The sequence below is a fragment of the Bufo gargarizans genome, chromosome 5 (genome assembly GCF_014858855.1).
Source record: "Bufo gargarizans isolate SCDJY-AF-19 chromosome 5, ASM1485885v1, whole genome shotgun sequence".
Classification (NCBI taxonomy): domain Eukaryota; kingdom Metazoa; phylum Chordata; class Amphibia; order Anura; family Bufonidae; genus Bufo; species Bufo gargarizans.
This window is the reverse complement of record NC_058084.1, coordinates 172,755,965-172,768,942: the sequence shown is the minus strand read 5'-3', so window position 1 is coordinate 172,768,942 and position 12,978 is coordinate 172,755,965. Positions and strand designations below refer to the sequence as shown.

Below are 12,978 nucleotides of genomic sequence, written 5' to 3'. Positions count from 1 at the left end.
TGTTTAATTTGAAGGAATAACATCAGCTCTGGATGCTGGTCGATCCAGAGATCGTGGGGGTTGGAGCCAAAGACCGAGAGAAACAACTCTTGAAAGACCAGTGCTTTTGAACTATTCTCTACATGTGAATTTTCAGCGCAGACCCAAACTTGTATGTATAGACTTTTATAATATAGGGAGATTGGACCTACTCCCTTTTTCTGGGACTGCAGCTCAAGTGGTACTAGAAATAACACACAAAAATCCTTTTGTTTGATACCTAAACAATGTAGCAGATCAAGTACAGTACACTTATTCATAGCAACAATATTCCCCAATGGCGGTGGCCTCTTTCAGCAGCACCCTGCCCTGATGTAAAAGTTGTTGGAGGACCATAACAAAGAGTTCCACGTGTTACCCTGCCCTCCAAATTCTACAGATGTCAATATGATCGGGCAACTGTTGGATGTGCTGTAAAACAAGGCTAATCCAAGGAGGCCCCACCTTACATCTTATATAACTTGCAGGATCTACTGCTAAAGTCTTATGGAGTCCATGCCTTGGGTCAGAGCTGTTAAGGTGGCATGAGGGCGTCCTGCATACTAATAGGCAATAATGTTATGGCTGATCAGTGTACATATATAATAAACAGCATACCTTTTCTCCATGAAGTCCATCAAGCCCTTGTTCTCCATTTTCATTCTACATAAATAAACAAAGGCACAAAATACATTTTCAAACAGCATTTGTTTACCATATGGCAATATGTGCACAATAGTGGGCTTTGTGGCAGCAGTACACATTTGGGTATTTCTTATATACAGTACCTATTCTACACTATTTATGACAAACAGAAACAAGGTACAGGATAAATCATATACAAATGATACACTGCCTATAATATCTTAGAAGGACATGTATGCCTTCCTGATGTATTGTGTCTTTGTGGTCAAGAACTTTGGAAAAAAGAAGGATGAAATGAACCATATCTAATTACCACTGCTCATCATCAAACAACAGTTTGAAGAAATGCTTTCCATGCTGATTTGAAGGATGTTAAAAAGAATTTTATTGTATTATGTTTAATAATTGTCTACAAAGCTCTGACACATCCAGAGCTTTGCCAGTAACATGAACACTTCTCATTAAAAGGGGTAATCCATTATTTAAAAACATGGCTGCTTTCTTCCAGAAACAGCACCTCGCCTGTCCATAAGTTGTGTCTGGCATTGCATTTCAGCTCCATTCCATTGAAGTGAGCAGGGCTTAGCTGCAATACCACACACAAACTATTGACAGGTGTGGTGCTGTTTTTGGAAGAAAGCAGCCATGTTTTTCAAATCCTAGACAACCCATTGAAGAAAGAATTTAGAATATGAGAAAATAAAGTTAGAGGATATAATTGAAACATAGTTATATCTATGCTCAAATATCTAGAAAATATTCTTGCATTCAATTAATGTTTTTGCCCAAATTAAGTTATGCAGATTTAAACAAATCTCTGATTATTAGGATGCATCTGTGTATCGATTTGCCAGGTTTAACATTTCTTTCTGATAAATATATGAGAATAATAAACAGGTGATAAGATTCTCACTTGGATCAGGTAAAATAAAATAGCAAAACAAGTAAATTGATTTGATGTTCTTAACACAACACAAACAACTCCATAGACACCGAAATACAGACCTGTTCTCCTGGAAACCCTCTTGAACCCTGATAAAGAAACACACAATGTATATAAATGAATAAAAAAACTGATAAAATGTTTATAAGTACCACCAGCAATTTCGCATTGTGTAAAGCCTTAAAGCTTTTCAGAAAAAAATGCATGAGCCCCATATATTCTTAGCCTTGTGTCTTCTGCTGTTTTAATGAGGACCTTTCATGGGTCCAGACATTATAAACTAAGTATTTGTATTCTCTCACCATATATGTTAATTTTCACATCGGTACTAGGAGGAGGAGAATGCTCTGTTTCTCAATGGGCGTCTCCTTCTCCCTGGCTGTGTGCTGTCCAATCGCAGCAGAGAGCATCACAGCCAGGGAGAAAAAAAAAAGCTCACCTTCTCCCTGGCTGTGAGCATGTGATCTGCCCATTGAGAAACAGGGCAGTCTCCTCCTCCCTGTTCTGATGTGAAAATTAGCATACCATGTGGGTGAATACAATAGAGGCCACAGCGGGTGAACGGAGCCCAGAAAAAATAGTTAGCGCTATTAGAACCCCGCTGTATGCCCTACATATCCTGATACATAATTTATAAAGTCTGGTCCCATGAAAGGTCCTCTTTAACTAAATCTTTAACTAAATCTGATCCAATTTCCTGTAGTTGACGTAACTAGTTATCCCTGCTCTTCTCTGGAGTGTGCTGGGGTCTGCAGATTACCTGGGGCATGCTGATGTCTGGGGTTGGGCTAAGCATGTAGCTTCTGTGCCTTTAGCTGTCAGCTGAATGCAAATTAGTCTGACACAGCAATACCTCCCAACATCCCAAGCATATGCACTTTCAATTCTCCCGAGCGTACATTTGATTTCAATGTGTAGAGGGGAATAAACCACTGCCAAATGCCTTTGGTGGTGGCATATCTTCCATGAAAACAAACATCAAGTCTTAGCTTTCTGATATCTGTCATCAGGGAGAGTCTGCACATTACACATTAGATGATTGTGTAAGCTAATGAGAATGGGCACCTTGAGAAAAGAAGTTGTGGCTCTCCAGCATCCTTCACAATTTGGAATGATCTATTCTATATATTTATAGGTTCTATCCCACTATATGATACCAGAGAAATTCAGTTACAAGAACTAAGGCCTGGTTCAAATTTGCGGTAAACTGATTCGGGAGGCAGCCTGCTGGATACGTGAATACTGGGTGCTACAGTGCGCTGCCAAGATACCGTCCGGCCCCGTTCACTATGAATAGGGATGAGCGAACTCGAACTGTATAGTTCGGGTTCGTACCGAATTTTGGGGTGTCCGTGACACGGACCCGAACCCGGACATTTTCGTAAAAGTCCGGGTTCGGTGTTCGTCGCTTTCTTGGCACTTTTGTGACGCTTTCTTGGCGCTTTTTGAAAGGCTGCAAAGCAGCCAATCAACAAGCGTCATACTACTTGCCCCAAGAGGCCATCACAGCCATGCCTACTATTGGCATGGCTGTGATTGGCCAGAGCACCATGTGACCCAGCCTCTATTTAAGCTGGAGTCAAATAGCGCTGCCCGTCACTCTGCTCTGATTAGCGTAGGGAGAGGTTGCGGCTGCGACAGTAGGGCGAGATTAGGCAGATTAACTCCTCCAAAGGACTTGATTATTGATCGATCTGCAGCTGTGGGTCATTGAGCTGCTGATACTCAATTGCTCACTGTTTTTAGGCTGCCCAGACCGTTTGTCAGTCACTTTATTCTGGGGTGATCGGCAGCCATTTTGTGTCTTGTGGTGCCCCAGCACAAGCTGCGACCAAGTGCATTTAACCCTCAATGGTGTGGTTGTTTTTTGGCCATATACTACATCAGGGGCAAGCTGCGCCTGTCACCAAGTGCATTTACCCTCAATGGTGTGGTTGTTTTTTGGCTAAAGCTTACATCAGGGTGAAGCTGTCACACCAAGTGCATTTAACCAGCAATAGTCTGTTTATTTTTTGGCCATATACTACATCAGGGGCAAGCTGCGCCTGTCACCAAGTGCATTTAACCCTCAATGGTGTGGTTGTTTTTTGGCTAAAGCCTACATCAGGGTGAAGCTGTCACACCAAGTGCATTTAACCAGCAATAGTCTGTTTATTTTTTGGCCATATACTACATCAGGGGCAAGCTGCGCCCGTCACCAAGTGCATTTAACCCTCAGTAGTGTGGTTGGTCAAGTTGTCACACCAAGTGCATTTAACCAGCAATAGTCTGTTCATTTTTTGGCCATATACTACATCAGGGGCAAGCTGCGCCTGTCACCAAGTGCATTTAACCCTCAGTAGTGTGGTTGGTCAAGCTGTCACACCAAGTGCATTTAACCAGCAATAGTGTGGTTATTTTTTGGCCATATCCCAGTCTAATTCTGTCAGTAAATCTATACCTGTCACCCAGCGCCTAAATACTAGGCCTCAAATTTATATCCAGCTAAATCTGTCGTTACTGCTGTACTGTTCTGGCTGGGCAAGTTATTTAGTGTCCGTCAAAGCACATTTTTTGTTCTGGGTTGAAATACAATTCCCAATTTAGCAATTTCATAATTTAGTGGTTTCTACTGTATCAGAGCTATTTTAAATCTATCCCTAAAAGGGTATATAATATTCAAGGTGCACATAGGGTCATTCAGAATAACTTCACACACACGCTACTGTGCATTTCCAAGTCTAATTCCGTCAGTAAATCTATACCTGTCACCCAGCGCCTAAATACTAGGCCTCAAATTTATATCCCGCTAAATCTGTCGTTACTGCTGTACTGTTCTGGCTGGGCAAGTTATTTAGTGTCCGTCAAAGCACATTTTTTGTTCTGGGTTGAAATACAATTCCCAATTTAGCAATTTCATAATTTAGTGGTTTCTGCTGTATCAAGCCTACTTTAAATACATCCCTAAAATGGTATATAATATTCAAGGTGCACATAGGGTCATTCAGAATAACTTCACACACACGCTACTGTGCATTTCCAAGTCTAATTCTGTCAGTAAATCTATACCTGTCACCCAGCGCCTAAATACTAGGCCTCAAATTTATATTCAGCTGAATTTGAATACAATACATTGGGCCAAATAATATTTTTGTTGTTGTGGTGAACGATAACGAGGAAAACATCTAGTAAGGGACGCGAACGTGGACATGGTCGTGGTGGTGTTAGTGGACCCTCTGGTGCTGGGAGAGGACGTGGCCGTTCTGCCACATCCACACGTCCTAGTGTACCAACTACCTCAGGTCCCAGTAGCCGCCAGAATTTACAGCGATATATGGTGGGGCCCAATGCCGTTCTAAGGATGGTAAGGCCTGAGCAGGTACAGGCATTAGTCAATTGGGTGGCCGACAGTGGATCCAGCACGTTCACATTATCTCCCACCCAGTCTTCTGCAGAAAGCGCACAGATGGCGCCTGAAAACCAACCCCATCAGTCTGTCACATCACCCCCATGCATATCAGGGAAACTGTCTGAGCCTCAAGTTATGCAGCAGTCTCTTATGCTGTTTGAAGACTCTGCTGGCAGGGTTTCCCAATGGCATCCACCTAGCCCTTCCCCAGCGGTGGAAGACATAGACTGCACTGACGCACAACCACTTATGTTTCCTGATGATGAGGACATGGGAATACCACCTCAGCATGTCTCTGATGATGACGAAACACAGGTGCCAACTGCTGCGTCTTTCTGCAGTGTGCAGACTGAACAGGAGGTCAGGGATCAAGACTGGGTGGAAGACGATGCAGGGGACGATGAGGTCCTAGACCCCACATGGAATGAAGGTCGTGCCACTTACTTTCACAGTTCGGAGGAAGAGGCAGTGGTGAGACCGAGCCAACAGCGTAGCAAAAGAGGGAGCAGTGGGCAAAAGCAGAACACCCGCCGCCAAGAGACTCCGCCTGCTACTGACCGCCGCCATCTTGGACCGAGCACCCCAAAGGCAGCTTTAAGGAGTTCCCTGGCATGGCACTTCTTCAAACAATGAGCTGACGACAAGAACCGAGTGGTTTGCACGCTGTGCCATCACAGCCTGAAGCGAGGCATTAACGTTCTGAACCTTAGCACAACCTGCATGACCAGGCACCTGCATGCAAAGCATGAACTGCAGTGGAGTAAACACCTTAAAAACATGGAAGTCGCTCAGGCTCCCCCTGCTACCTCTTCTGCTGCTGCCGCCTCGGCCTCTTCTGCTGCTGCCGCCTCGGCCTCTTCTGCTGCTGCCGCCTCGGCCTCTTCCTCCGCCTCTGGAGGAACGTTGGGACCTGCCGCCCAGCAAACAGGGGATGTACCACCAACACCACCACCACCTCCGTCACCAAGCGTCTCAACCATGTAACACGGCAGCGTTCCGCTCTCCATCTCACAAACATTGGAGAGAAAGCGTAAATTCCCACCTAGCCACCCTCGATCCCTGGCCCTGAATGCCAGCATTTCTAAACTACTGGCCTATGAAATGCTGTCATTTAGGCTGGTGGACACAGACAGCTTCAAACAGCTCATGTCGCTTGCTGTCCCACAGTATGTTGTTCCCAGCCGCCACTACTTCTCCAAGAGAGCCGTGCCTTCCCTGCACAACCAAGTATCCGATAAAATCAAGTGTGCACTGCGCAACGCCATCTGTAGCAAGGTCCACCTAACCACAGATACGTGGACCTGTAAGCACGGCCAGGGACGCTATATCTCCCTAACTGCACACTGGGTAAATGTAGTGGCAGCTGCGCCCCAGGCGGAGAGCTGTTTGGCGGACATCCTTCCACCGCCAAGGATCGCAGGGCAACATTCTTTGCCTCCTGTTGCCACCTCCTCCTTCTCGGCTTCCTCCTCCTCTTCTTCCACCTGCTCATCCAGTCAGCCACACACCTTCACCACCAACTTCAGCACAGCCGGGGTAAATGTCAGCAGGCCATTCTGAAACTCATATGTTTGGGGGACAGGCCCCACACCGCACAGGAGTTGTGGCGGGGTATAGAACAACAGACCGACGAGTGGTTGCTGCCGGTGAGCCTCAAGCCCGGCCTGGTGGTGTGCGATAATGGGCGAAATCTCGTTGCAGCTCTGGGACTAGCCGGTTTGACGCACATCCCTTGCCTGGGCATGTGCTGAATTTGGTGGTGCAGAAGTTCATTAACAACTACCCCGACATGTCAGAGCTGCTGCATAAAGTGCGGGCCGTCTGTTCGCGCTTCCAGCGTTCACATCCTGCCGCTGCTCGCCTGTCTGCGCTACAGCGTAACTTCGGCCTTCCCGCTCACCGCCTCATATGCGACGTGCCCACCAGGTGGAACTCCACCTTGCACATGCTGGACAGACTGTGCGAGCAGCAGCAGGCCATAGTGGAGTTTCAGCTGCAGCACGCATGGGTCAGTCGCACTGCGGAACAGCACCACTTCACCACCAATGACTGGGCCTCCATGCGAGACCTGTGTGCCCTGTTGCGCTGTTTCAAGTACTCCACCAACATGGCCAGTGGCGATGACGCCGTTATCAGCGTTACAATACCACTTCTATGTCTCCTTGAGAAAACACTTAGGGCGATGATGGAAGAGAAGGTGGCCCAGGAGGAGGAGGAAGAGGGGTCATTTTTAGCACTTTCAGGCCAGTCTCTTCGAAGTGACTCAGAGGGAGGTTTTTTGCAACAGCAGAGGCCAGGTACAAATGTGGCCAGCCAGGGCCCACTACTGGAGGACGAGGAGGACGAGGATGAGGAGGAGGTGGAGGAGGATGAGGATGAAGCATGATCACAGCGGGGTGGCACCCAACGCAGCTCGGGCCCATCACTGGTGCGTGGCTGGGGGGAAAGGCAGGACGATGACGATACGCCTCCCACAGAGGACAGCTTGTCCTTACCCCTGGGCAGCCTGGCACACATGAGCGACTACATGCTGCAGTGCCTGCGCAACGACAGCAGAGTTGCCCACATTTTAACGTGTGCGGACTACTGGGTTGCCACCCTGCTGGATCCACGCTACAAAGACAATGTGCCCACCTTACTTCCTGCACTGGAGCGTGATAGGAAGATGCGCGAGTACAAGCGCACGTTGGTAGACGCGCTACTTAGAGCATTCCCAAATGTCACAGGGGAACAAGTGGAAGCCCAAGGCCAAGGCAGAGGAGGAGCAAGAGGTCGCCAAGGCAGCTTTGTCACGGCCAGCTCCTCTGAGGGCAGGGTTAGCATGGCAGAGATGTGGAAAAGTTTTGTCAACACGCCACAGCTAACTGCACCACCACCTGATACGCAACGTGTTAGCAGGAGGCAACATTTCACTAACATGGTGGAACAGTACGTGTGCACACCCCTCCACGTACTGACTGATGGTTCGGCCCCATTCAACTTCTGGGTCTCTAAATTGTCCACGTGGCCAGAGCTAGCCTTTTATTCCTTGGAGGTGCTGGCCTGCCCGGCGGCCAGCGTTTTGTCTGAACGTGTATTCAGCACGGCAGGGGGTGTCATTACAGACAAACGCAGCCGCCTGTCTACAGCCAATGTGGACAAGCTGACGTTCATAAAAATGAACCAGGCATGGATCCCACAGGACCTGTCCGTCCCTTCTCCAGATTAGACATTAAATACCTCTCCTCAACCATATATTATTGTACTCCAGGGCATTTCCTCATTCAATCCTATTTTTATTTTCATTTTACCATTATATTGCGAGGCTACCCAAAGTTGAATGAACCTCTCCTCTGTCTGGGTGCCGGGGCCTAAATATATGCCAATGGACTGTTCCAATGTTGGGTGACGTGAAGCCTGATTCTCTGCTATGACATGCAGACTAATTCTCTGCTGACATGAAGCCAGATCCTCTGTTACAGGACCTCTCTCCTCTGCCTGGGTGCTGGGCCTAAATATCTGACAATGGACTGTTGCATTGGTGGCTGACGTGAAGCCTGATTCTCTGCTATGATATGAAGACTTATTCTCTGCTGACATGAAGCCAGATTGTCTGTTACGGGACCTCTCTCCTCTGCCTGGGTGCTGGGCCTAAATTTATGAAAATGGACTGTTGCAGTGGTGGGTGACGTGAAGCCTGATTCTCTGCTATGACATGAAGACTGATTCTCTGCTGACATGAAGCCAGATTGTCTGTCTGTTACGGGACCTCTCTCCTCTGCCTGGGTGCTGGGTCTAAATATCTGACAATGGACTGTTGCATTGGTGGCTGACGTGAAGCCTGATTCTCTGCTATGATATGAAGACTGATTCTCTGCTGACATGAAGCCAGATTGTCTGTTACAGGACCTCTCTCCTCTGCCTGGGTGCTGGGCCTAAATTTATGAAAATGGACTGTTGCAGTGGTGGGTGACGTGAAGCCTGATTCTCTGCTATTATATGAAGAATGATTCTCTGCTGACATGAAGCCAGATTGTCTGTTACGGGACCTCTCTCCTCTGCCTGGGTGCTGGGCCTAAATTTATGAAAATGGACTGTTGCAGTGGTGGGTGACGTGAATCCTGATTCTCTGCTATGACATGAAGACTGATTCTCTGCTGACATGAAGCCAGATTGTCTGTTACGGGACCTCTCTCCTCTGCCTGGGTGCTGGGCCTAAATTTATGAAAATAGACTGTTACAGTGGTGGGTGACGTGAAGCCTGATTCTCTGCTATGACATGAAGACTGATTCTCTGCTGACATGAAGCCAGATTGTCTGTTACGGGACCTCTCTCCTCTGCCTGGGTGCTGGGCCTAAATATCTGACAATGGACTGTTGCATTGGTGGCTGACGTGAAGCCTGATTCTCTGCTATGATATGAAGACTGATTCTCTGCTGACATGAAGCCAGATTGTCTGTTACGGGACCTCTCTCCTCTGCCTGGGTGCTGGGCCTAAATTTATGAAAATGGACTGTTCCAGTGGTGGGTGACGTGAAGCCAGATTCTCTGCTATGGGACCTCTCTCCAATTGATTTTGGTTAATTATTTATTTATTTAATTTTTATTTTAATTCATTTCCCTATCCACATTTGTTTGCAGGGGATTTACCTACATGTTGCTGCCTTTTGCAGCCCTCTAGCCCTTTCCTGGGCTGTTTTACAGCCTTTTTAGTGCCGAAAAGTTCGGGTCCCCATTGACTTCAATGGGGTTCGGGTTCGGGCCGAACTTCTCGAACCCGAACATCCAGGTGTCCGCTCAACTCTAACTATGAAGTTTTTGAACCATTTTCTGCACCGCTTTAACCCTAAAATATCCTATATCTCATTTTATATTAATGTTCCCAACAACATATCTCGAACTAAAATTTTACATTCAAAATCATATTGTTACCTTGAGGCCTTTGACTCCTACACATCCTTTGTCACCGCTTTCTCCCAGTGGACCAGGTAATCCTCTGTCACCCTTAAGAAGATGAAAATCAAAGAATACTTAAAAATACCATACTCTAACTTACATATTTACTTATTCTATTTACTATACAGTTTAACCAAAAATACTGATTATTTTAACCTCCTAGCAGTCACATTAAAATTGTAAAAACCCCAAAATGTCACTTTTTTATTGCAGATTTTGAATATGTGTCTGAAGTAAATCTCAGTGGACATGATTGCATTTTTGAACCCTTTAGTGACATAATAAATTTTAGCCTTAAGGACCAGTAACATGTTCCCCTTTATGTTCCAGTGGTCAGTACAATGATTATTATTCCAAATTTCTATATATTTTTTATTATTTTCCTTTCCCCCGCAGGCTGTCAGCTCTACAACTGCCCTCCCCCTTCTCCTCCAGACTAAAAGGATTGCGGGGCCACTTTAGCTGCCCATATCTTAGGATAAGTAGCAGCTAGAGATATGTACGGCGCAGCTGGACATGACTTAAGGACCAGCGCCGTACATTTATGACGCAAGTTCCGCCGGGTGCTGAAGCAGGATCATGGGTGAATCGGGGCACCATGGCATTACCACCTCTTTTATACCCCCACTATCTTGGTTGGTGCAGCAAGTGTCATCTCATATATATTTACTGTAATTTCCTGCAATGTATTTCCTTGTAAAACAATGTTAACATGTAATTTGCCTGGTTCACCAGCAGGTGGCAGCAACATTGGCAGAGAGTTAGTTTCCCTAAAGATGAACCTTCTGGTTCCCTTCCAGCCTCTTTAGAAAGGTAGGAGTTTTAATGTTGGTGAGTCAGTGTAGCCTACTCGCCTCAGGGAGAGGTTGTGTGTCGGCTAGCAGAGCTCTGTCTGCTCTGCTGTGCCCAGAGACACTGCCTCTGAAGCCTACATGGTTGCTTGTCCCCTCCTGGGCTTGCATTGCCTTCATCCAAGCTGAAGCTAGAGCTTGAGGTACTCAAAGACAGGACAAGAAGTTCCTAGGATTGCAGATAAAGATAAAGTAAGAGACAGGCTACAGGTTAAAGTTCCAGCAGAAGAGAAAGAGTTCCTGTTTTACCCAGCTAGCATAGCAGAGCTAAGAGAGCTACCGCATAGCAGAGCTGAGATTGTTGCAGAAGTATTTGCCTGCCAAAGTGAAGGCAATACCTGCTGATGACCAAAATACAGTTTGGAAACTGTTTGGATTACGGTTTATGCCAAGTAAAGGTGTGTTTTACAGACTCAATTATTCCTAAATCATCAAAGTTATTCATCCCTTTGCACTTGCTTCGGACTACAGCTCTGCAGCTCCAAGTGCTGCGATTGGCCGGTCAATGATGACCCCTTTTTACAGAACGACAGAAGGAAGCTGAAGAGGTGAACGGTGCTGAACTAGTCAGCACTAGTGTTGAGCACGAACAGGTTCAGACCTGCTAAAATGTGAAGTTGCCCATAGTGCAAAAAAATATTCTAATCACTGCCGATTAGCGCATTTGCGAATATATTGGAGCACTTAACTCTATCTGCATATAAAGCTATCCTAATGTTCTGCTGTGCCAACCATGTTCTCCAGTTTCAGGAAACTTATACCAGCTTTAAAAATTTAACTATAGTGACCCACGCCTTTACATTGGCAATTTTTTGCATTCAATAAAATAATCTCGAATTCTCGCCGTACTCAGGAGAAGTTGGGCAATGTGTTCTGGGGTGTCTTTTTACATATACCCATGCTGGGTGAGATAAATATCTCGGTCAAATGCCAACTTTGTATAAAAAAATGGGAAAAGTTGTCTTTTGCCGAGATATTTCTCTCACCCAGCATGGGTATATGTAAAATGACACCCCAAAACACATTGCCCAACTTCTCCTGAGTACGGCGATACCACATGTGTGACACTTTTTTGCAGCCTAGGTGGGCAAAGGGGCCCACATTCCAAAGAGCACCTTTAGGATTTCACAGGGCATTTTTTACACATTTTGAATTCAAATTACTTCTCACGCATCAGGGCCCCTAAAAAGCCAGGGCAGTATAACTACCCCACAAGTGACCCCATTTTGGAAAGAAGACACCCCAAGGTATTCCGTGAGGGGCATGGCGAGTTCCTAGAATTTTTTATTTTTTGTCGCAAGTTAGTGGAATATGAGACTTTGTAAGAAAAATTAATATCATTTTCCGCTAACTTGTGACAAAAAATAAAAAATTCTAGGAATTCGCCATGCCCCTCACGGAATACCTTGGGGTGTCTTCTTTCCAAAATGGGGTCACTTGTGGGGTAGTTATACTGCCCTGGCTTTTTAGGGGCCCTAATGCGTGAGAAGTAGTTTGAAATCAAAATGTGTAAAAAAAGCCCTGTGAAATCCTAAAGGTGCTCTTTGGAATGTGGGCCCCTTTGCCCACCTAGGCTGCAAAAAAGTGTCACACATGTGGTATCGCCGTACTCCGGAGAAGTTGGGCAATGTGTTTTGGGGTGTCATTTTACATATACCCATGCTGGGTGAGAGAAATATCTTGGCAAAAGACAACGTTTCCCATTTTTTTATATAAAGTTGGCATTTGACCAAGATATTTATCTCACCCAGCATGGGTATATGTAAAATGACACCCCAAAACACATTGCCCAACTTCTCCTGAGTACGGCGATACCACATGTGTGACACTTTTCTGCAGCCTACATGCGCAAAGGGGCCCAAATTCCTTTTAGGAGGGCATTTTTAGACATTTGGATTCCAGACTTCTTCTCACGCTTTAGGGCCCCTCTAAAATGCCAGGGCAGTATAAATACCCCACATGTGACCCAATTTTGGACACCCCAAGGTATTCAATGAGGGGCATGGCGAGTTCATAGAAGATTTTTTTTGCGGCACAAGTTAGCGGACATTTTTTTTGTTTTGTTTTTTCTCACAAAGTCTCCCTTTCCTCTAACTTGGGACAAAAAGTTTAATCTTTCATGGACTCAATATGCCCCTCAGTGAATACCTTGGGGTGTCTTCTTTCCGAAATGGGGTCACATGTGGGGTATTTATAC

General features: G+C 45.9%; 1 protein-coding gene across 1 annotated transcript in view; it reads right to left on the bottom strand.

Moving 5' to 3' along the window:
* The window catches only part of LOC122939368 (collagen alpha-6(VI) chain-like), a 169,480-nt gene that overhangs the window by 21,306 nt on the left and 135,196 nt on the right, over positions 1 to 12,978 (bottom strand). The window contains exons 16-18 of the mRNA XM_044295434.1: positions 9,907 to 9,978; positions 1,669 to 1,695; positions 637 to 681 (exon numbers count right to left, since the gene is read on the bottom strand). Coding sequence (XP_044151369.1) covers positions 637 to 681; positions 1,669 to 1,695; positions 9,907 to 9,978 — 144 coding nt within the window. The remainder of the gene's footprint in view (positions 1 to 636; positions 682 to 1,668; positions 1,696 to 9,906; positions 9,979 to 12,978) is intronic.